At 42.1% G+C, this 20,688-nt stretch overlaps 1 protein-coding gene and 1 long non-coding RNA gene across 3 annotated transcripts; one reads left to right on the top strand and one right to left on the bottom strand.

Annotated features, from left to right (window-relative positions):
* Nucleotides 1-1,382: 1,382 nt before the first annotated feature.
* Nucleotides 1,383-7,843, bottom strand: LOC106960207 (uncharacterized). The gene is made up of 2 exons (XR_001427525.1): nucleotides 7,756-7,843; nucleotides 1,383-1,612 (listed from the first exon to the last, which is right to left on the bottom strand). It is a non-coding gene; the product is annotated as an uncharacterized LOC106960207 (long non-coding RNA).
* aldh1l2 (aldehyde dehydrogenase 1 family, member L2) lies at nucleotides 3,225-20,038 on the top strand. 2 transcript variants are annotated; one of them, XR_001427523.1, is made up of 24 exons: nucleotides 3,225-3,483; nucleotides 5,267-5,411; nucleotides 7,797-8,031; nucleotides 8,697-8,862; nucleotides 8,934-9,035; nucleotides 9,970-10,059; nucleotides 11,760-11,894; nucleotides 12,034-12,159; nucleotides 12,254-12,345; nucleotides 12,747-12,894; nucleotides 12,982-13,101; nucleotides 13,224-13,351; nucleotides 13,769-13,919; nucleotides 14,000-14,070; nucleotides 14,154-14,259; nucleotides 14,452-14,539; nucleotides 14,625-14,718; nucleotides 14,798-14,897; nucleotides 15,884-15,982; nucleotides 17,480-17,645; nucleotides 17,878-17,983; nucleotides 18,081-18,280; nucleotides 18,472-18,953; nucleotides 19,016-20,038. XR_001427523.1 is itself a non-coding variant. In XM_015053183.1 (23 exons), the coding sequence occupies exons 1-23, from the start codon at nucleotides 3,436-3,438 to the stop codon at nucleotides 18,525-18,527; spliced, it is 2,772 nt and encodes a 923-aa protein (XP_014908669.1). In that variant the 5' UTR covers nucleotides 3,225-3,435; the 3' UTR covers nucleotides 18,528-20,038. The 2 variants fall into 2 exon arrangements, 1 of the variants encoding a protein (XP_014908669.1); XM_015053183.1 differs by having other exon boundaries at nucleotides 18,472-20,038.
* The last annotated feature ends 650 nt before the right edge of the window (nucleotides 20,039-20,688 follow it).

The following is a 20,688-nucleotide window of genomic DNA, read 5'->3' on the forward strand; positions in this document are numbered from 1 at the left end:
GAACATCTGGATATACAACAACCTGATCTTCTCTGTTAGTTAACCAGAACCACAGAGGCACTGATGCAAACAATTTGAACAGATACCCAATATTCCAATTGCTACATTTTTTTTCCATCTTTATTTATGGATTTTGTCATCCAGGCTCAACAGATATAAGTGGTATTAAAAAAACAATACAGGTCAGCTCAATTCAAGCCATTGATTTAAAAACGGCTTATAACTAATATTTATCTCAAGGTCTGAACCGAACAGAAATGGGACAAAACGCAGGACAAAAAAAAATGATCCTTTTCATTTACTGTGGTGTAATTGTCTGCAAGGTATTAAAGTAGTTGATTAAAGGTTGCCATGTCTGAAAAAACTTGTCAACCTTCCCTCGGAGCCTGAAATAGTTTTTTTTTCCAGTTTTAAAAGAGGCTTGACTTACTTCAACCAGAGTGAGGAGCTTTCCAAGACGGTCAAATTCTGTTGTAAAGGCAATAACATCCATCCACTGAGGTTTATGGTGAAAAATAACCAATATCTACTGATATTTTATAAACACCTGACATTGCTTCTCTACTACCTTTGAAGGGGCAGTATGATTTATTTTCCAGGTGCAGAGTACCTTTTAATAACAACTATTTCGCCTTCACTTGTTATAAACATGCTTTGTATCTTAAAATAAATTTGACACTTTAAACTCCTTGAAATTTTTCCTCTGTCTCTTTAAGAAACTCCTGCTTTTTCTGAAGCTCCGCCTCCAGGAAGTCATTACAACGTGGTTCCTCTATTAACCCTTTAACAACGTTTTACCAGCGTTTCACTGAGAAATGGCTCCTATAATGAGCTCAGGAGATGTGCAGCTCCACCAGGTGTTCCAGCTGTTTGCTAATTGCAACTGGCTAGTCTGAAGGGTCTGAGCAGGGAGGGCTGCTCTGTCAGGCAGACGTTTCTACTGACATTCTTTTCTCTATCCGTGTTTTAAAAATGACCTTAACCTCAAACTAATTGGATGGAAAGTTACTCTGATGAGCCAATTTCAAGTCTTGGCACATATTCTGATTTGGGTTTAATTCTGGGCTTTGACTGGGCCATTCTATCACATGATTATGTGTTGACCCAATCGCTTCCATTTTTGCTCTGCCAGTTCCAGCGTCCATCTTTCCATCAAATCTGATCAGCTTTCCAAGTGCCAGCTTTATAGACACATCCCCAAATCAAAGGTTTAAAGCCTCCATGTTCCACTAAAAAAAGGAGGGGAACATTATATTTAGTGAGGCACTGTTAGATCTGGAGCCGCTCTGTAATTAGTTGAGGCTCCACTGTAGAAACTTTACAAATGTTTTTATCATTTCATTTGCCAAGAAGTTCAATCAGTAATGCAAATCAATAACTGATAAGTTCTGCAGGCCAGAGCTTATTTAATTTCTCCTTCAGTAGAAAAAGTGAGTGATTATGTAGACGGGGTTCTGTTTCGCTGCCAGGTGTCAGCTGATCGCCCAAACCTTTGCTCCTCAGGAACCTGTGCAGGGCAGTTGAGTTCAGACGGTGCCAGATGTGTTTTTGTTCCGTTTGTTCTGTGTGGGAGTTCTGGCAGGTGAACGGTCCAAAAGCCTGAGAGCTCGGTCTGTACGGTACAAAACGGAAAGGGCAAACGCTGAGCGCTCCATTACAAACTTCTTCTGTTTTTACTTTTTTTTTTTTTTTTTTGTCTCGGATCATAAAACAAAATGTTAACTTCAAGGATAACCTGAGTAAATACAAGCAGCAGTTTTCAAATGAGGTTGTTTATTAACCCTTTCATGCATGAATTATAATCCTTTGTGTCAGGATTTTTTTCCATTTTTTATTTGGCATGAAAAAAGGTAGGAAAAAAATTTAATTTATTTATGTTTTTCAGGTGATCAATTGTAATTTTATCCAAATACAAAGTTGTTGTCAGTATTGTTCTTTAGGGGTTATCTGATGTAAAAAAAAATGTTACCTGCAAGAGTCGTCTAAAGTAGAAGGAGGAACCGGGTCGGTTGGCATACTTTTTTGTTTGTTGGCCATATTGGATTTATCACAAATTATTTCTTGCATTTGCAGCTGATGGCCAGTAGTTGATAGTGTACTTTATGATGCATTAGTGTCCACTTTAGTGGTCTGTGTGCATTTATAACATAAAAATCCACAAGAAGCACAAGAAAATGGCTTTTAGATAGCTGTCCACTGTAGTGACCACTGGGGAAGTGCAGAATCACACATTCAAATACTTGATTCATCTCTAAGGAGTATTAAATGTAATAACTCATATTATATTGTCATTGTGGATGGCAATGCTGTGAGCAGAAAGTCGATTTTTCAACAAATCTGAAGAAGCCTCTGACTGAACACTGTAGTTGTGTGGCTGTCTATGACCATCATGACATGCTAACAGCTCAATTTCCAGGCAGCAGAGAAATGATATTCCACAGTGAGATATTCCTGGATTGAATTGTTGAATCCATCAATTGTTGGAATCAACAATTTAAAGAGGAGTTTTGCCACTCCTCCTTAAATCTGTGGCCCAATTCTGTACATCCCATAGTAAAAAAATCCAGGCAGAGCAACAGTGGAGTCAGAGATGGTCTGAACTTCCTCCTTCTTCCTGCTCTGCATCCATGAAGCCTTTCCAACTCCTCTGCCATTTGGGGTCACAGTTCACATATTATTTGAGCTTTTGTGATCCAAATCAGCTTGTTGTAAAAAAACAACTAAACTTTTTGCCATGCCATCATTTCAACTGTCCAAATGTAAAAATGTCAGAGTGGAAATCCTCCCTTTGGACAGCATGCGAAACCAGAGGGAATAACTGCCTCAACCAAAAACATGATAAACCAAACGTTCACTTTTGATAAACCAAGTGGTTTAAAACAAACAGCATTTCAGGAAAGGAACATCCAGTCAAACATGGTGGTGGCGATGTGATGCTACGGGCTTTGTTTCTGTTCTATCAAATTGATTCTAATCTCTAGCAGAAAATCCAGACGAAGACTGTCTGCTTTCTGAGTGGCCTAGTTAAAGCTCGGATTTAATCTGACTGCTGTATTTACTCAGATAAAGAGCTGAGCAGCATGACTCCCACTGGAGAGGAGCATCCCTGGTATTGAACGCGCAGCGTGATCGCGCACGTACAGTACGTGCCGTGTCGTGTCGTGTCGCCCCGTGGCCGTGGCGGGTATAAACCGGCTGCGTCAAGCCCACACCGCGACAACAGACAGTAACTGCCTCCAACCAGCCCGCTCTGCGCTCGCATCACACACTGGCACCGCGCGCGCACGGTGGCGCACACACACACACACACACACACACACACACACACACATAAAGAGGTGGCGGCGGCGCTCAGAGCTCCAGAGCGGGCTGGAACGGATCCCTCATATTCCCTTCATACTTCCATCTATTTTTATATGCACTAACTCCGCCATCATGCTGTGGACAGCGACTCAAGTCTTAAGGAAATTCTCCACCTCCTCCGTGAGTAACACCGAGCTTCCAGCTCGGATCCCGGCTGACTGTCACACTGGTGCATCTGGTGATGTGAGCAGCCCAGTTAGAGCTGCGGGATTACGGTTCTGCAGCGTGACAGTTTGCCACGTTGTTTCCTTACATTTCACGTCGGCGATCTTAAACTGTGCAAGACGGAGGGAGTTGGATGAAACGCGCTCCGCAGTGTAACACACGATTAACGGCTTAGTAACGCACCTGCAGGCAGGGCTGGAGGTTCTCTGTCGCCTCTGCTGCAGCCTCACTGTTGGTACTTTAACCAGTTTGTCAGAAGCCACTCTGTTGCTACTGTACGTAGTTGCTTTGAATGCATCATGAAGCGGTGCAGAAACGCCATGTAGCAGCAGAGCGCGTTTGACACGTCCATGTATGAAAGGGAGCTTGGGAAACCTGACACTGTCCTCATATGTGCAGCTCCTGTCAGACGGATGGGGCCCCAGACGCGCACTTGAACTCTCTGGACTCCTTCAGCCACAGAGCCGATCTGAGAGCGTCATCAGTGTGATTTGATTTGATTGAATATTCCTGAATTAAGGGGATAATTTCCAGGGTTTTTTTTACTAATTACTAAGTTCACCCAGAGGGAAAAGTCTGCTTGTAAAAATCGGTTCCCTTGCAAGGTGATACCTGCTGCAGAACATAAAAACACAGGCACTTGCAAGATCGTAAACTTTACACAGATGTGTTGATAGTTCCCGCAAGTTTGTAAACGTTACTTTTTTTACTCTTACATTCCAGATGCATGATATTGAATTTTTGGTCAGTATTCGATAATGCCGATATACTAAAACTCATTTGGCTGATAACCGATACCATTATCGTAATTATTTTCTTATACCTACTGACTGAAACTATATGGCTTTAAAATAGGGCATTATCTTTGTCAGTTTGTGAATGTGGAAACTATACACACATCTTTGAAAACTTTACACAGGTGCATAGTGTGTCCTTAGTTGTATAAAGTTTCAGGGACCATATCTTGTAAAGTTGATGTTGGTGAAAAGTACTCAGATTTGTAAACTGTGTGTAGGCGTGCAAATTGTTTGCAGAAATCTGTAGGTTTACACACACATGGACTGTAACCACATATAAACTTTAGACAGATGTGCTGATAGTTCCCACAAGTTTGTAAAGTACAAATAGTATGTTTGGAAATTAAGTACGTGTGTAAACTTTACTAAATAGGTGTGGGGACAGTTCCCACATATTCGTCAACTCTGTAATGTTTACATTCTTGTAAACATTACACTTTATGGAGTACTTTGTAAACTTTATGTTTATATAGGCAGTACGCACATCTCTGTAAAGTTGATATCAGTGGAAAGTGTTCACATATTAGTTAACTTTACATATGTGTGGACAGTATCCATATATTTGTGCATTTTAAACAGACGTGTGAACCATACACACACGTGTTGTAAACCTGAAATGTGTGTGGAGTTGGCCCACATTCATGTTCCCACAAACTTGTAGAAATGTTTGTGACTTTTCAAGCGACTATGATTTTAATAAAACATGAGGATAATTCGACCAATTGTTCCTTATATGAGACTGCTAAAGGGTGTGCATGAATTAGGAACTGTTCCCACTTAGTCGGGACATACCCACCCAGGTTTAAAAACTAATAAGCAATGAGCAAGAAGTACTGTGTAAGAGTGTAAACACTACATGTAAATGTTGAGAGTGTAAGAAAAGGTCTTTTAAACCATTGGAGGTTCACTAAATCTAACAGACTGTGTTGTTCTCTTTCTAGCATTACTACCAGAATAAGCTAAAACTGGCCATTATTGGTCAGAGTCTGTTTGGTCAAGAGGTGTACAGTAACCTGAGGAAGCAGGGTCACAAGGTTGTGGGTGTGTTCACAGTTCCTGACAAAGATGGCAAGGCCGACCCCCTGGGTAAGTTAACCATTTAACTGCTGCTCTTTTTCTGTGTCGTCACTTTATGCACATCGTTGCTGTTTGATGCAATTTAGAGTTAACGCAAACATGTTAATCTTCTGGTCCTCATTTTTTAAACATTTTCAACACATTAATAAAGTATGAACAACAAAAGGTTGTTCAGCAAAGCAAAATAGTTTCAGGTCTTTAATCAAATGTTAACACAAAAAAATAACTTTCAGTTTAAACTAGTTGGGTTTGCTGCTGTCTTGAGCAAATTTCTTACAACATAAAAACTGAAGAAAAATGAACAACCTTTTGTAAATATTATGCTTCACAATGTGAAAAAATAGAATTGGGTTGTGGATATGCTCATTTCAGGAAACATTATTTGCCTCCTTACATATTTCTCTTTTTTTGTCTTTTGTGTTTCTTTAAAATGTTTTTAGATCATCAGAAAAACTTTCATACTGGACAAAAAGAATCAAAAACAACACAAAATGCAATTTTCAAGTGACAATTCTATTAATTAAGAAAAAGCAGCTATCCAAGCCAAGCTGAGACTTTGTTAAAAAGTCATTTCTTGTAATGGTAAATTATAAATTGACAATAAACAATAAAGCTTCAAAAGCTAAAATGTTTTGAAAATAAGAACATTTTTCTAATTGCTAATTATTGCCTAACTTCAGACAAGTGGGGGACAGTGTTACTCTGTTTTTCTGTAAAAATATTTTTTAAGAAACATATTATGATTCCAAATACAGGAGCCACAAAAAACAACAACATTAGGTAGATTTTTAGACTTCCTGGGAGGACCCCTGTGAAAACCTTACTATCCAGAGAGTTTGTTGTGGATCTCAGCTGTGGGTCAGCAGAGGTGGCTGTGGCTGAGGTAGATGTGAGTTGACTGCACTGTGCTCTGGAACAAAGACATGCCTTTATCCCGTTTTAGCTAAGGCAGAGTGATTCCATTGTCTGTGCTGGCAGAGGCACAGAGATGAAAAACCAATGAATCGTTTGCAAGCTGTAGACTTCCAGATCTTACATTCAGGTTAGAAAATATCCCAGAAGAATCTGAGTAGAGTTTGGATTTTGTTTCAGCTCTGTTCTGGTTTCTGTGGATTTGCTGGCCTGAGAGTTTTCAGGTCTGGCTGTTGAGTCCTTTGACCTCCATATCATATAAAGTACAATATAACAAGCTTGTTTATGCTGCCTGAGGTGCTGCTTCCTGCCAGGTTTGTCATAGTTTATCGCACTTGTGTGTATCTGCATAGAGCAGGCAGATCTGGTTCTAAGTGGTATTGAACCTTATCTAAATTATGTTGAACTGGCTGAAACCGCTAGTTCCTCTTTATGAAGAGCATTAAATCACATTTCTTTCCTCTTGCTGGAATCTTTTGAAACCTTTCCAAACACTCCAATGGAATCTAACCAAAAAGGTTGTTTTTTTATGTCTGAGAACATTCTGGTATAGTTAATGATCTCATCAACAAAAGTTCTTTAAGGGCTTTAACATTATTTGAACATGAAAGCATTGTTTTTCTTTTCTGGCTGTAGAACTCTGGAGCAGATTGTGTCGTAGTATTGCTGAGGGGAACAAGGGAGTTTGGTTTTTCAGTCTACCTCCTGAGAGATGTGATGGGGGTCACTGAGGGAACATTGGGCGCTAAGAATGCTTTAAAGATCTACCAAGTTCTTGCAGCCAAAGAAATGTTTGTGTCCATTTTCTTGGAACAAAGTTGAGTCACTCCCAGTACAGATTGTACAGCTGGTCACCCATCCTGTTCAGGCTGTTCATGGACAGAATCTCAAAGCGTACTTTCAGAGAGGATGGTGTCTGCTTTGGGAACCTCCTGGTCTTATGTTTGACTTTATGCAGATGATGTGCTGCTGTTGAGCTTATGACCATCATGAAGTGACCAGGGTGAGATACAGATCCAACAACTCTAAGGCCATTTCCCTAAACAGGAAAGATGTTGTTCGTTTTTGCCCCTAGTAGAGGATTTTAAGGATCTTGGTGACTTCTTCACAAGAAATGTAGACTGACTCATTGGAGCTTCTTCTCCAGCTCTGCTCAATTAATCATAACATAGACATAATGCAGATACAAGCAGTCAAAAATGACCGTCCTCCATTGTGTGGTTAGGCTTTGCCTTATAGACAGATCCAGGCCACTGGCAATTTGTATTAAAATACCCAAACTGCATTCTCAGCAATTTCTATGAAAAATAGTATGAAAAGCGTAGAATCTTTTATGTGTTAACATGAAAGAACCCTTTAAAGTAACAACAAATCTCATTAAAGCCTCTAAAGCGTAAAATTAATTTGTGAATGTTCTGAGTCTGATTCCCTAAGTGCTGACCTGTCCAACCTGCACTTCTCACATCTCCTCCTCACTGTTAGCTGTGGCAGGGGAGAAGGACGGGACGCCCGTGTTCAAGTTTCCAAGGTGGCGCGTCAAAGGGAAGCCTATCCCAGACGTGGTGGACGCGTACAAGTCAGTGGGCGCAGAGCTCAACGTCATGCCCTTCTGCTCCCAGTTCATCCCCATGAACGTAATCGACCATCCCCAGCACGGCTCCATCATCTACCACCCGTCCATCTTACCGCTGCACAGAGGAGCTTCTGCCATCAACTGGTGAGAAAGAAAGACCATATGGAAGATTAAGACCACCTGTCGCACTTTACTGTCATCTTTTCTGTTGAATCATATTGCACAAACCCCCAGTGCTCTCCAATGTGTAAGTGAAAGTAAAAGTTCCAAGCTAATCTTCTCTTATCTCTTCCTGTCTGTTCCCCTCCCTGGTTATTACTTATTATGAACAAGTACTGTATGTTTCCAGCTGCTAAACTGAGTTCTTTGTTTCCCATAAAAACAGGGACTTTTTTTTTTAAAATCTCACATTTTTTGCCCCGTCACTTAACTTTTACAAAATCTGACAATACCTAAACTTTAATTTGTGTCTTTCCTAGAATAATATAAGGCAAGCTCCTTAGTAAGGACTTTAATTATAGTTCAATGAAGCATCAAGTACAATGGTTTTATCACCTTTTTTTCCTCATAGAGCTTCATAAACTGTTTGAGTTATTCTCCAGGTTCTCCAGCTTCCAAGCTATTATAGTATTTTTACAACAACTGAAGGCTTAGTTACTTGGTTGTGCTATGAAATGTCCCTATATGCCTGGAAAACACACAATACTGTCTTTTTAAGGTTTTTGGGTCTGTGAGTCTCCTGCAAGTTGAAGTTGTCTAAATGACATGTTAGCTTTTCAAATCCCTCATAAATCTCTGTATGTCTCCAGGACTCTTATTCACGGTGACAAAAAAGCTGGCTTCAGCGTGTTCTGGGCCGACGACGGCCTGGACACAGGCCCCATTCTGCTGCAGAGGGAATGCAGCGTAGAGCCCAACGACACGGTGGACACACTGTACAACCGCTTCCTCTTCCCAGAGGGCATCAAAGCCATGGTAACCAGCGGAATGTCAGCACAATCCCTTTCACCCAGACATATACCACCAACTGTTACTTGTTGTGTCAGGTGGAGGCGGTGCAGCTCATCGCTGATGGAAAGGCCCCTCGAATCCCCCAGACAGAGGAAGGAGCGAGTTACGAGGGCATCCAGAAGAAATCCAACTCCAGGGTGAGAGCAAACCGTAGAGCAGAGGTCCCCAAACTTTTTCCTGCGAGGGCCACATGACTGTTCCCTTTTCTGGTCGAGGGCCGGTCTTAGTTTTTCGAGAAAGAAACCTTAGAAAAGTTTTGTTGACGAGGGGGGGAATGGGGGGGATTGGATTACTGCCGACGACATATTCGCGTTTGTAGATAGATTTTTACCCAGAATGCAAATGGAAAAAAACCGTGAGTGAAACAGTGACTGGTACTGACTAGTATATATTCCATTGAGGGAAACTGAGTTTCATATCTGCTCAAGAGCCCCCCTGGTGGTTGAAAAAAAATCCACATATATATATGAAAAAAAACACTGAATGCTCTCTGGTATTGTTCAGGGGGCCGGACTAAATGAGGAGGCGGGCTGGATTCGGCCCACGGGCCGTAGTTTGGGGACCCCTGCCGTAGAGTTAAAGTTATCTATGACATGCTGTCTAAAGAAAATCCGGCACTCTAAAGACAAGTTAGTGGATGTCATTTTCCATCAAACACTAAACCAGCTCAAGTTTTACATCCTGCATTCCAGCTTTTGCTCCCAGAGTCATCAGCACTTATCAGGTTCAAGCTGTTGGCCGGCTGCTCAGAGTAAAAGAGCCTGATTCAGAGTCATGTGGACAGGTACTGTTACACGGCTCACACAGCTGAGTGAGAGCAGCTCCTGACTGCTTCATTCTAGTTTTTTCTATTGGTGGAGCTGATCTTAACCGTGTTCTGATTTGCAACGTCGCTGGCTGCTTGCTCCACCGATCTATTCTCGGCACAGGCATTGGCCTTCACCTGTCGTTCCTCCGAGTGGCCCCCTGGGGGCAGCACTGGGTTGTTTTGGCTCCCTCACAGGTCCCCCCTTTGGAAAATAAAGTGAGCGCTCAGCAGTGCTGACTCCGGCCTCTCCCCGTGTCTCCCAGGTGGACTGGGCCCAGCCAGCTGAGGCCATCCACAACTGGATCCGCGGCCATGACAAAGTCCCCGGAGCGTGGACTGTCATCGACGGTCAGGTGAGTTTACTGGAACACATGTGCAATGAAAAACAAAACAAAAAAAAAAGACCAGAGCAGATGGTAAATAAAGCCTGAGGGTCTTTCTGTTGTTTGGTCAGAGTGTCTCACACAAGTATGCACACCCTTTGGAGTTTTTCACATTTTCTCACATTATAATCACAACATTTGATGTGTTTTATTGGATAGACTAAATCTGTCCAAAGTGTGGCCCTCGGAACAATTTCATGCGGCCCCTGCTGCATTTAAAAGAATGTTACCAGTTTGACCCTCCTGTGGCCACTGTAGTCATTTAGTCATGACAATTTCAATGAAAAATGAAATTCTACTTTAATGGAAAGTGTATTTTTTATAATAGCTACGTTTCTGTTTCAGTCTAATGTCATAGTAAGTACAGCTACAAATATTCAGTGAAATTTTACAGGAAAAATAAAGGACTAGAGCACATTAGTTCTACTATTAAACTTGGACAAGAGGTTCTTTGAAAAAAGTTCTAATTTTTGTTGTTTGGAATTGTTGAGGAAATAAATAAGTCTTATCTAAAGTGAAACACTGAGTCAATCAAGAACGAATCAAAATGCATTTTGATTATTATTTTATTAAGAAATAAAGCAAAGAATATGAGCAATCCAGTGAGCTGCCTCCAACATGAAGGATTCTTTATAGCTAAAATTGATTGCTTGATTGATTGTTTGATTGATTGAAATAAAACAAAGTTTGACATAACAGAATAAACTAAAGTGCACTAGACCAAATACACTAAAAAAAATCTTAAAACATTGGGAAACTGTCTGACTTTAATTAAGACGACCAGATAAAAAAGTTCATAACAAAATGATTTGTTGGAGAAACAATATGGCCCCTGAGTACTTTCAACTTTGGGACTCTGGCTCATGTTCCAAAAAGTTTGGACACCCCTGAAGGCTGAATCAATCCTTTGATGAACCAATTTTCACTGAAAACACAGCAACAACTCTGTTGGTGTAAGTCTACAGGAGTTTGATGTGGGTTTGGGTTTGAACTTTGGTCGATTCTAACACACGACTGTGCTTTGATTTTAACAATGTCATTGTAGCTCGGACTGTAGTCTTAGGGTTGCTATCCTGCTGGAAGGTGAACCTTCACCCCCGGCACCACATACTGCCTACTGGCAGTATACCATCATCATCATCATCAGCATCAGCATCAGCATCAGCATTGCAATATCAGTGTGTGAAATGTTCATGTCACATGGGGCTGTTTGGAGACCAGTAATTATTGGCTAATATATTCAATGTGTCATTAGTTTAGATATTTCCAAAATGGTAAAAGTAAAAAGTGATGGAAGAGTAGATGGGAAAGAGAGGAAAAGCAAATATGGTAACTGATGTCACCATTTCTATGGTTACCATTATTGCCATCTCTATTGTGCAGCTCCACCAATGAGAATTTCTACAAAAAACACACAAATCTGCTGAGATTAAATGACACGCAGATGGACTGCTTTCTCCTGGTTGTTTTATTTGGAGGTGTCAAATCATGCTACACATTCCTGATTTTTATTTGTTAAAAAAATGCAACAAAAAACCAACACAAAGTTGTGCATCAACATGTTGGTCTGTCACATAAAACCAAATGCCGAGGTTTGTTGAAAAAGATGCATGAAAAAGTCTTGTGGGTGTGAATACTTTTACAAACTGCTTATCTGTGCCTTTCTGCAGCCTGTGACCCTTTACGGCTCGTCTATGTTGGGGGGCTCGGTACCTGCCGGTCAGGCCCTGGAAATCGATGGGGCTTCCCAACCCGGCCTCGTCACCAAGTCCGGGCTGGTTCTGTACGGAACCGACGGGAACGCCGTGAGTTCTCCTTCCTCACAACTCTAAACAAGCATCCAGAGCAAACAGCAGCAGATACGGCCGCTTGTTCAAACAAACTCTGATGTGTTGGCGTGATCTCGCCGCCGTACTTTTAACCTGGCTGTTGTTTGACCGGCAGCTCCTGGTGAAGAATCTGCAGTTTGAAGACGGAAAGATGATTCCTGCTTCCAAGTACTTCTCCTCAGGAGAAAGCTCCAGTGTGGAGCTGACTGACGATGAGAAGAAGATGGCTGAGGAAATCAGGGCAAGCACAACATGCCGTTAGGTTACCACTGTGACCTTTTGGTGCATAGACTAGACTGAAGAAAAAATAAACAGTTTTTGTTGTTTATTCAAAGAACATCTGGAAGGGAATCCTCAGCAATGTGGGCGCCATCGAGGAAACGACAGACTTCTTCAAGTCCGGAGCCGCTTCCATGGACGTTGTTAGGTGAGACAGAAGGTCCAGTGTTGGGCTGGAATCTGTCACATCTTATACGGTAAAGAGATAAAAAATAAAATCCATGCAGCTGGTCCTTTAACGCCGTAACATCCAACCACTCTGATTTGTCATCCAGTTGCTCTCTGACTGAGGCTAATCCAAGTTTCCTGAACAGATTCAAAGTAATATTTAGTTTCAGCAAACAATTACAATTTTGACGCCGATGTGGGCTCGCCAAATTCCATGAAGCTGGAAACGTTTTTTTAAAGAAATGATTAGAATCATCTGAATACATTCTAGAATTCTATTTCTCGATGAACCAGCAGCAGTGGCCCCAACATGCAGGAGTTCTGTCAGTTTTTGTGTGGCTGCGGTTCGGACCAATGACGAGGCGTCCTTTCCGTCTGCAGGTTAGTGGAGGAGGTCAAGCAGAAGTGTGCAGGCGTCCAGCTGCAAAACGAGGACGTGTACATGGCCACCACCTTCCACGACTTCATCCAGATGTTCGTCCGCAAGCTCCGAGGGGAGGACCAGGAGGAGGAGCTGGTCGTCGACTACGTGAGTCTGACGGTCTGACGGAAACAGAGCGAAGATCTGGAAGTCAGGTGAAACCTTCGTCTTTCTGTTTCCTCTTCATCTTCGTAGGCAACCAGAGAAGTGAACAACATGACGGTGAACATGCCGTACCAGTGCTTCATCGACGGAAAGTTTGAGGATGCAGAAAATGGCAAGAGCTACGACACCATTAATCCAACCGATGGATCTGTAAGTGCATCCATCCATCCATCCATCCATCCATCCATCCATCCATCCATCCATCCATCCATCCATCCATCCATCCATCCATCCATCCATCCATCCACATCATCCGACTGTTTCCTCTGCAGGTGATCTGTAAGGTGTCGTATGCGTCAGTGGCAGACGTGGACCGGGCCGTGGCTGCTGCTAAAGAAGCTTTTGATTCTGGGCCGTGGGGCAGGATGAACCCCAGAGACAGAGGAAGTCTGCTCTATAAGTAAGTAGCTCCTCCTACTGGAAGTCAGAACAATCTCTATGCATTATTTTTTTGCTCCTCCGTTTTTGTCTTAGCAGGCCATTTACCTACATTTTTTGGAATGCAAACGTACATTATTTTTCAGTTTTACATTTAGTCCAATCATTTCTACATGTTTATGTACATCTTCTGTTTTAATAAACATATAAAGTTATCCAGTATTTTTCAGAGAAGCGGTGACCAGAGGTTTAAATCTCCAACCTGCTGATTCAGATTTTTTTTAAGCACAATAAACTGGATTATTTAAATAATTTTTGGTGCGTCCCAGCTTCAAATTTTAAAATGTCCTTCTGTGGTTCTACTTATAGTTATTCATCACCCACCCAAATACAATGATGGTAGCTGACCTTTGACCTTTACTTCCTTTTCTCCCTTCAGGCTTGCTGACCTGATGGAGGAACACCAGGAGGAGCTGGCCACTATTGAGTCCATTGACTCAGGAGCCGTTTACACGCTCGCCCTGAAGACACACGTGGGCATGTCCATACAGACGTTCCGCTACTTTGCAGGCTGGTGTGACAAAATCCAGGCAAGCTAACAACTGTTACGGACACGCTACTCTGGTCTCAGACTAGAAGAGACACTATGATGCGGTTCTGTTTGCTGCAGGGCAAGACGATCCCCATCAACCAAGCCAGACCCAACCGGAATCTGACCTTCACCAAGAAAGAACCTCTTGGGTAGAGCCTGACCAACGCTGACTCGGTTTCTGTTGTGAAGATGTATTTCACTATGTTTTTCTTTTTTATTTTCTATATACTAGAGTTTGTGCCATAGTTATTCCATGGAACTACCCTCTGATGATGCTGGCCTGGAAGAGCGCAGCCTGTCTGGCAGCTGGAAACACGCTGGTCCTTAAACCTGCTCAGGTGCAGACATTTCATCCTCTGGATTCTTTCCTGTTTCAGTTTCAGAAAGAATACATTAAATAGTCATTAAGCTGCATATGCAATGGTAAACTGTTCGACATATGAGGACCTCTGAATGAGCAGGAGCCAATTAAAGTTTTGTATTTTGCAGGTTTATAGTATCCATTAACTGCACCTCTGCCATGTTTCCAGGTAACTCCTCTGACCGCTCTGAAGTTTGCTGAGCTTTCTGTGAAAGCCAGAATCCCAAAAGGAGTCATCAATATACTGCCAGGCTCAGGTAAAATTAGCATTGATGCATAAACAGCAAATCAGAATGGATTACATGAAGGAGCGTCACTCTGATTGGTTGTTTTCTCTTCCAGGTGGCATGGTGGGTCAGAGACTCTCTGACCACCTGGACATCCGCAAGCTGGGCTTCACCGGCTCCACTCCAATCGGCAAACAGATCATGAAGAGGTAAGAGGGGAGGCTGGCTCACTGATTTCATCAGCATGTTGCCTTCCTCACGGTTTCTCTCCACGGTTCCTCCCTGCAGCTGTGCGCTTAGCAACCTGAAGAAGGTTTCTCTGGAGCTGGGGGGAAAATCTCCCCTCATCATCTTCAGCGACTGCGACATGGACAAGGCGGTTCGCATGGTGAGAGAACATCCATCTGGAAACGAGGCTTTTTAGTTTGGTAGCTTTTTTTAACACAAGTGGATTCCAATGCAGTCCAGGGTATTTTCTTCTATTTGTCTTTCCATTTTTGTTTTTCTACCTCCATTTCTTTCTTAAGTTCTTCCTCCTTCCCATCTGCCGTTAGTTCCTTCCCTTCCTACTATTCAGAAATCGCAAACTTCAGTATTTTCCATTTTAAGATGAAGAGAAATGAGTTGGAGGAACTCTGGTAAAACGGTGATTATGGATAAAGACACTTTTCTGTCTAAAAGAAAAAAAAACAACAAAGAAAAACTTAACCTCTTTCTGAATATTTTGTTTCAATGAGGTAAAATCCGATGTCTTTGCCAGTGGTACTATATGTAGTTTATTTTTAGAATATTACATGAAGGTGATGTTGTGATTATCATCCTGATACTTACTATAGTTCACTGCCAAAGTCTACTACATTTATGTTTAAAATTTGGCTTCTTACAAAGTTTAGGTCTGATTTAAGTTTTTAAGGTTTGGAAAAGTGTTAAAAAAGCAAGAAAAGTTCCAGTCCTAGGAACACTGAAGCTCAACCTTTGTCTCATCAGACTGTAGCTCACAGTTCTAGTTAAAGTCCGTGGTGAGTTTAGCAAACGCAACATCTTTACATTTCTGTTGGAAGGACTGAAAAGGCTTTTATTTATTGCTGTTACATCACATATGTGTATGTTTAGACCCAAAGTGTTTTAGCTTATTTCCACTTGTCTACTTAAAGTAGCATGTTCTCTTCTGCTTCTCATTTTGAAGTCTGGCTGCTGGCCTCAAGTATAACCCAGGGAAACATTACTAATCCAAACGTCTTAGCTACTAGCAAAGTAGAAATTACAGAACTTGTTTTCCTATCTAATTCAGAAAAAAATTTAGAAGAATCATCAACGGGTTCAGTTTAATTGAGTCCAACATGACCCATTCCATAACCCGTGTGCTTTCTGCAGGGCATGAGCTCAGTGTTTTTCAACAAAGGGGAGAACTGCATTGCTGCTGGACGCCTGTTTGTGGAGGAGTCCATCCATGATGAGTACATCAGCCGAGTGGTGAGTATACCTCAACACTGACAAGCTGTGCAGTAAAGGAATGCTTCCTTTCACACCCGTCGCTGTCGCCAAATTCTGCAGAGGCCGGGTAATAAACCAATCATTTCATGGTTTGGGATAGATTGGAGACCAGCCTTTGAGGACAGAGACTGGGAACCATAATCCTTCATTTGCTGAGAGGCATTCATAGGCAAGTCGGAGCTTCCGTTGAAGGCTGGTGTCCTGCAACTTTCAGATGATTCTGCTTCTTAGCAACTTTCAGATGATTCTGCTTCTTAGCAACTTTCAGATGATTCTGCTTCTTAGCAACTTTCAGATGATTCTGCTTCTTAGCACACCTAAATCAGACATCATGTCATAAACAGAACTTTGTAGAACCTGACTGCATTCGAAGGAGGAAATTTAGCCATTTGATTCTAGTGTGTTGGACTTAAGACAGCAGCAGGACTCCTGTCCCTGAGAACTGACTTAATTAGCCCCAGTAACTGTAGGGCAGAGGTGGACAATCCCAGTCATCGAGGACCAGTGTCCTGCAACCCAGATGTTTCCCTGGTCCAACACACTTCACTCAAATAAATGAATCACCTTCTAAGTGCAGTCAACTTCTCCAGAGTCCTGCTAATGACCTCATTATTTGAGGATATTGAAGTAGAGACGCATCTAAAAGTCGCAAGACTCGGTCCATCAAGGTCTAGAGTTGCCCACCCCTGATGTGGGGCTTTATTGCCTCTTTTTGACTGAGCAGTGTGGCATGGATTGGTGCGGTTCAGTACGGCGTTTCATGGTCCGACAGCGTTTTCACCTCCAGTTGAACTCTCACTGGGCAGACAGGGTTAAACCCAAACACCCAACTCAGCTTTACGTGACTCTCTAGTGTGTCTTGTTCTTGTCACAAGCAGTGACGTTTTTCTGTCCCCCAATCAACGGAGTGTGATGCCAGTACTGTATCAGGGTCCAGTGGACCTACAGGTGAAGTGGTACAGGTCAGTTGATTTGGCCAAAACAAACCGCGCAATAGAAACAGTTACTGTTGAAGTATTTTCAAGGACATTATAATACCAGAATTAGTAAAAAGTCACTTAAAGTATCCAGTGATGTATGATGGCCGCCTTAACAAATGAATGACTTCCTCCCAACATCAGATCAGTTCTCTAAAACATCCAGCTGTTATATTAGTTAATAGATTTTAGTCGATGTTACCAATAACTGTTACCTGGTAGGGTAACAGGGTCACATAGATGTTTGTTTGCAGCAGCCATGTACTGTACATTTGAAAACTTTTACTATGAACTTACACTTCTCCGCCAGTAGAGGTCAGTGTATGGAGCGCTACACCAGAGTCCACTGTAGCAGCTTGTCTGTGGGTATGTCAGTACAAGAAAGTAGCTTTCAAATACAGATTCACCATGGAGTCTATTATGTATAAAATAAACAGAACATGTGTAATTAATTTGTTTATATTAAAGCTGGTCTTTTTGTGTCTTTAAACTCTCTTAGGTAGAGGAGATCAAGAAGATGAAGATTGGAGACCCTCTGGACCGCTCCACAGACCACGGTCCCCAAAACCACAAAGCTCACCTGGACAAACTGCTGGAGTACTGCGAGACAGGAGTGAAGGAGGGAGCCACACTGGTGTATGGAGGCAAACAAGTCGACAGGCCAGGTACAGCACACATTTTACTGGCTTTCCTGATGGATCTTATGCCAGAACAGACAGTTGGGCAAATCAGACTTTTGCTGGCAACTGTTTTTGTAACTCGTACATAGTATTAAAACATGTTGTGACTTCTGTTTCAGAGTTAAAACTCCTCATCCTGGATTGTTGAGGAGTGGTTAAGACATGATCAAGCCAGAGGTAATAGCTTAGTTCAAGTCTGTTCCTCCTTGTCCTCCAGGTTTCTTCATGGAGCCCACTGTGTTCACTGATGTAGAGGACCACATGTTCATTGCTAAAGAAGAGTCCTTCGGTCCTGTCATGGTTGTGTCCAAATTCAAAGATGGGTAAGTTAAAGGGGAGGAGGATTAATCTTTGCAATTACTGTATGGTTTGAGTTAACCGAAGTCTGACTCCTTCTTTCCTCTCCTCCATCTGACACAGCGATGTGGACGGTGTGCTTCAGAGAGCCAATGGCACAGAGTATGGCCTGGCCTCAGGCGTGTTCACACAGGACATCAGCAAAGCCATGTATGTCAGCGAGCGACTGGAGGCTGGAACCGTATTCGTAAACACCTACAACAAGACCGATGTCGCCTCGCCTTTTGGAGGCTTCAAGCAGTCGGGCTTCGGCAAAGACCTTGGTCAGTAAAAAAATGTGCTACTTGGTGAAATATAATAATAATAATAAAAAAAAAAAAAAACAAGTAGCCGTCATTAGCTTTTATACTTTAACAAACCCCATGTACTCTCACAGAGACAAGGGTAGAGTTGCTGAATCTATTCATGAACCTCGGGTTGAAAAAGTCCTAAAGTATTTCTGTCTTGTCCACAGGAGAGGACGCCCTCTTGGAATACCTCAAAACCAAAGCAGTGACTGTTGAGTACTGAGCCACCAGTTTATTCATTTACAATGAACTCTGACTCACTCACTTGCTGAAAGAAAAGGAACTAATGTGCATTTTCACCTGGACTGTACCAGCAGCTACAGAGAACTCCGTTGTTCTTCTGGGCCACTTGAGCTTTCTTGGAAATATTACACATATCTTGAACAAAGGGAAGGTTTTTGTTATTGTTTTATACATGTGAACGTGCATTGAAAGTCTTACATTGATGCCACCCCACCTGTGGGAAGCAAAGCTTTGGTTGACGATGTTTGCAAAATCAAGGTTCTTCAGGGTTAAGCAATGGAGAAAGAAGAAAATACTGTGAGCTTAAAGACATCACTCCTTACAATGTTTGGCCTTTCTTGGCATCATGAACTTGTCAAGCTGCCTTCGGTTTTCCCATTGTACCGTTTCTTGACCCTGTTTCACGGTATTAAGAGCCAAAACGGAGACTATTGCCCACCCAGCGGTGGCTATTCCTTGTCACAGGAGATGACATCCATTCCAAAGCCTGCTACGGAAATGAGAAGGAGACTACTCATTTCAGTAGCAGTTCACACAGGAAGATTTTTATGTTGATTTTTGTCCCAATTTCCCCTTTCTGACAATAAGTACTACCTGATTAATAAGAGGTATTCCTACCTTGTGTGGTGTGCTAAGAGTGAATAGAGTCCATTTGGAAGGATGTTGGAATCGCTCCAAACTAAAATCAGGAATATTCAACATGTTGGATTGTCTTGGCCCGATGTGTGTGATGTTCCCTGAGGACAAACAACAGCCAGCACTGTCTTCAATAACGCTGAAGAATCTAAATTAATGAGTTACAACAACATTTAATTTCCCTTTGGGATTAATAAAGTATTTTTGAATTTGAAACCAGAACGCAGCCTGTTGAATGTGACATGGAACCACTCAGAATGCGAGGCTACGGAAACATGGAATCCTAAATAAAGATGACAAATCCAGAAAGACCAGTGGATGTCAGAAATTAGTTTTTTTGTATATTTTTTTTCTCTGATAAACAATCCATCGCCGTTGCTTCTTCCCAGTCAGCCATGTTTGTTTACTCTGAACTCATGTTTGGTCTCGAAAGGTTGTGCGAGATTTCCCGTCTGACATCTGAATGTTGTTGAGTGAAATCAGTTCATGTGTGGTGTGTTGCTCCTGCTCCTGCAGTGTGGTGGCTCGACATCACACACTGTACCAAACCTGTTATACCTGCGACAAGGAAGTAGACACTACTGGGTTTGCAATAGTCTTAATTTTGGTCCCAGTAATGGGCCATAATGTCAAAGGAAGCCTTTGAGCTGTTGTGTGTTATAGCAGAAACTGAACAGTTCTTCACTCTTGGACAAAGTGAATGTTTTTATGATCCAGTGTATCTGTATGCATTTTTAGTCAAATACAGCCAATTCTACATTGGAGCAAACTTGCCACGTAGGGAAGTCTCAAGTTATTTAACTATAAGCATTTATCCATAGTTCTGTGAAATAAACTCCGCCTTCACATCTGTAATGGATCAGATGAGTATTGTGATTGTGTCCCACTGAACTCACTCTCCAGTGTTGTTCCTGATGCCTTCAGTTTTTCTTGACGACATATATTTAGTCCAAAAAGGAGTTAAAGTCAAGTGACTTAACATAGAATTGAAGGACTGCCATTTGAGCTGCTCTCTGCGCAGCTCTCCCCCGCACCATCCGCAGCCTCAACTTAGCATTTAGGAAGACAAAGCAGCCGGTACAGTCTCTCTTTCACTGTGAATGTTATTGTAAAGCTTGACATTTCTAGATTCATCATATCAACAGAATAATGACTGTGGTTATTTATGTTTTCTTAATAGCTTGTGTTGCCCCTTGACAAAATGCCGCCATGGGCAGTGAGCCGTCTCCCAACTCAAACACCACCCTCTTTAAATTCTAGGGTTTTGAACATATAGATGTTTAGAACATCTATATGCTCTAAACATATACAGTAGATGTTTAGAGCATGGTTGCCCAAAGTAGGTCCTCGAGGGCCGGCAACCTGCATGTTAAACTAAAGTTCTCTCCCTAGTGGTTGTAACAACCTCCTCAGCAAGTCAATGTTCTCCTTAGGCCTTCTAACGAGCCATCATTTGATGCAGGTGTGTTAAACCAAGGAGAGAACTAAAACATCCAGGATGCTGG

Source organism: Poecilia latipinna, unplaced genomic scaffold (genome assembly GCF_001443285.1).
Source record: "Poecilia latipinna isolate Pla-1442-1.1 unplaced genomic scaffold, P_latipinna-1.0 Scaffold1166, whole genome shotgun sequence".
Taxonomy (NCBI): Eukaryota; Metazoa; Chordata; class Actinopteri; order Cyprinodontiformes; family Poeciliidae; genus Poecilia; species Poecilia latipinna.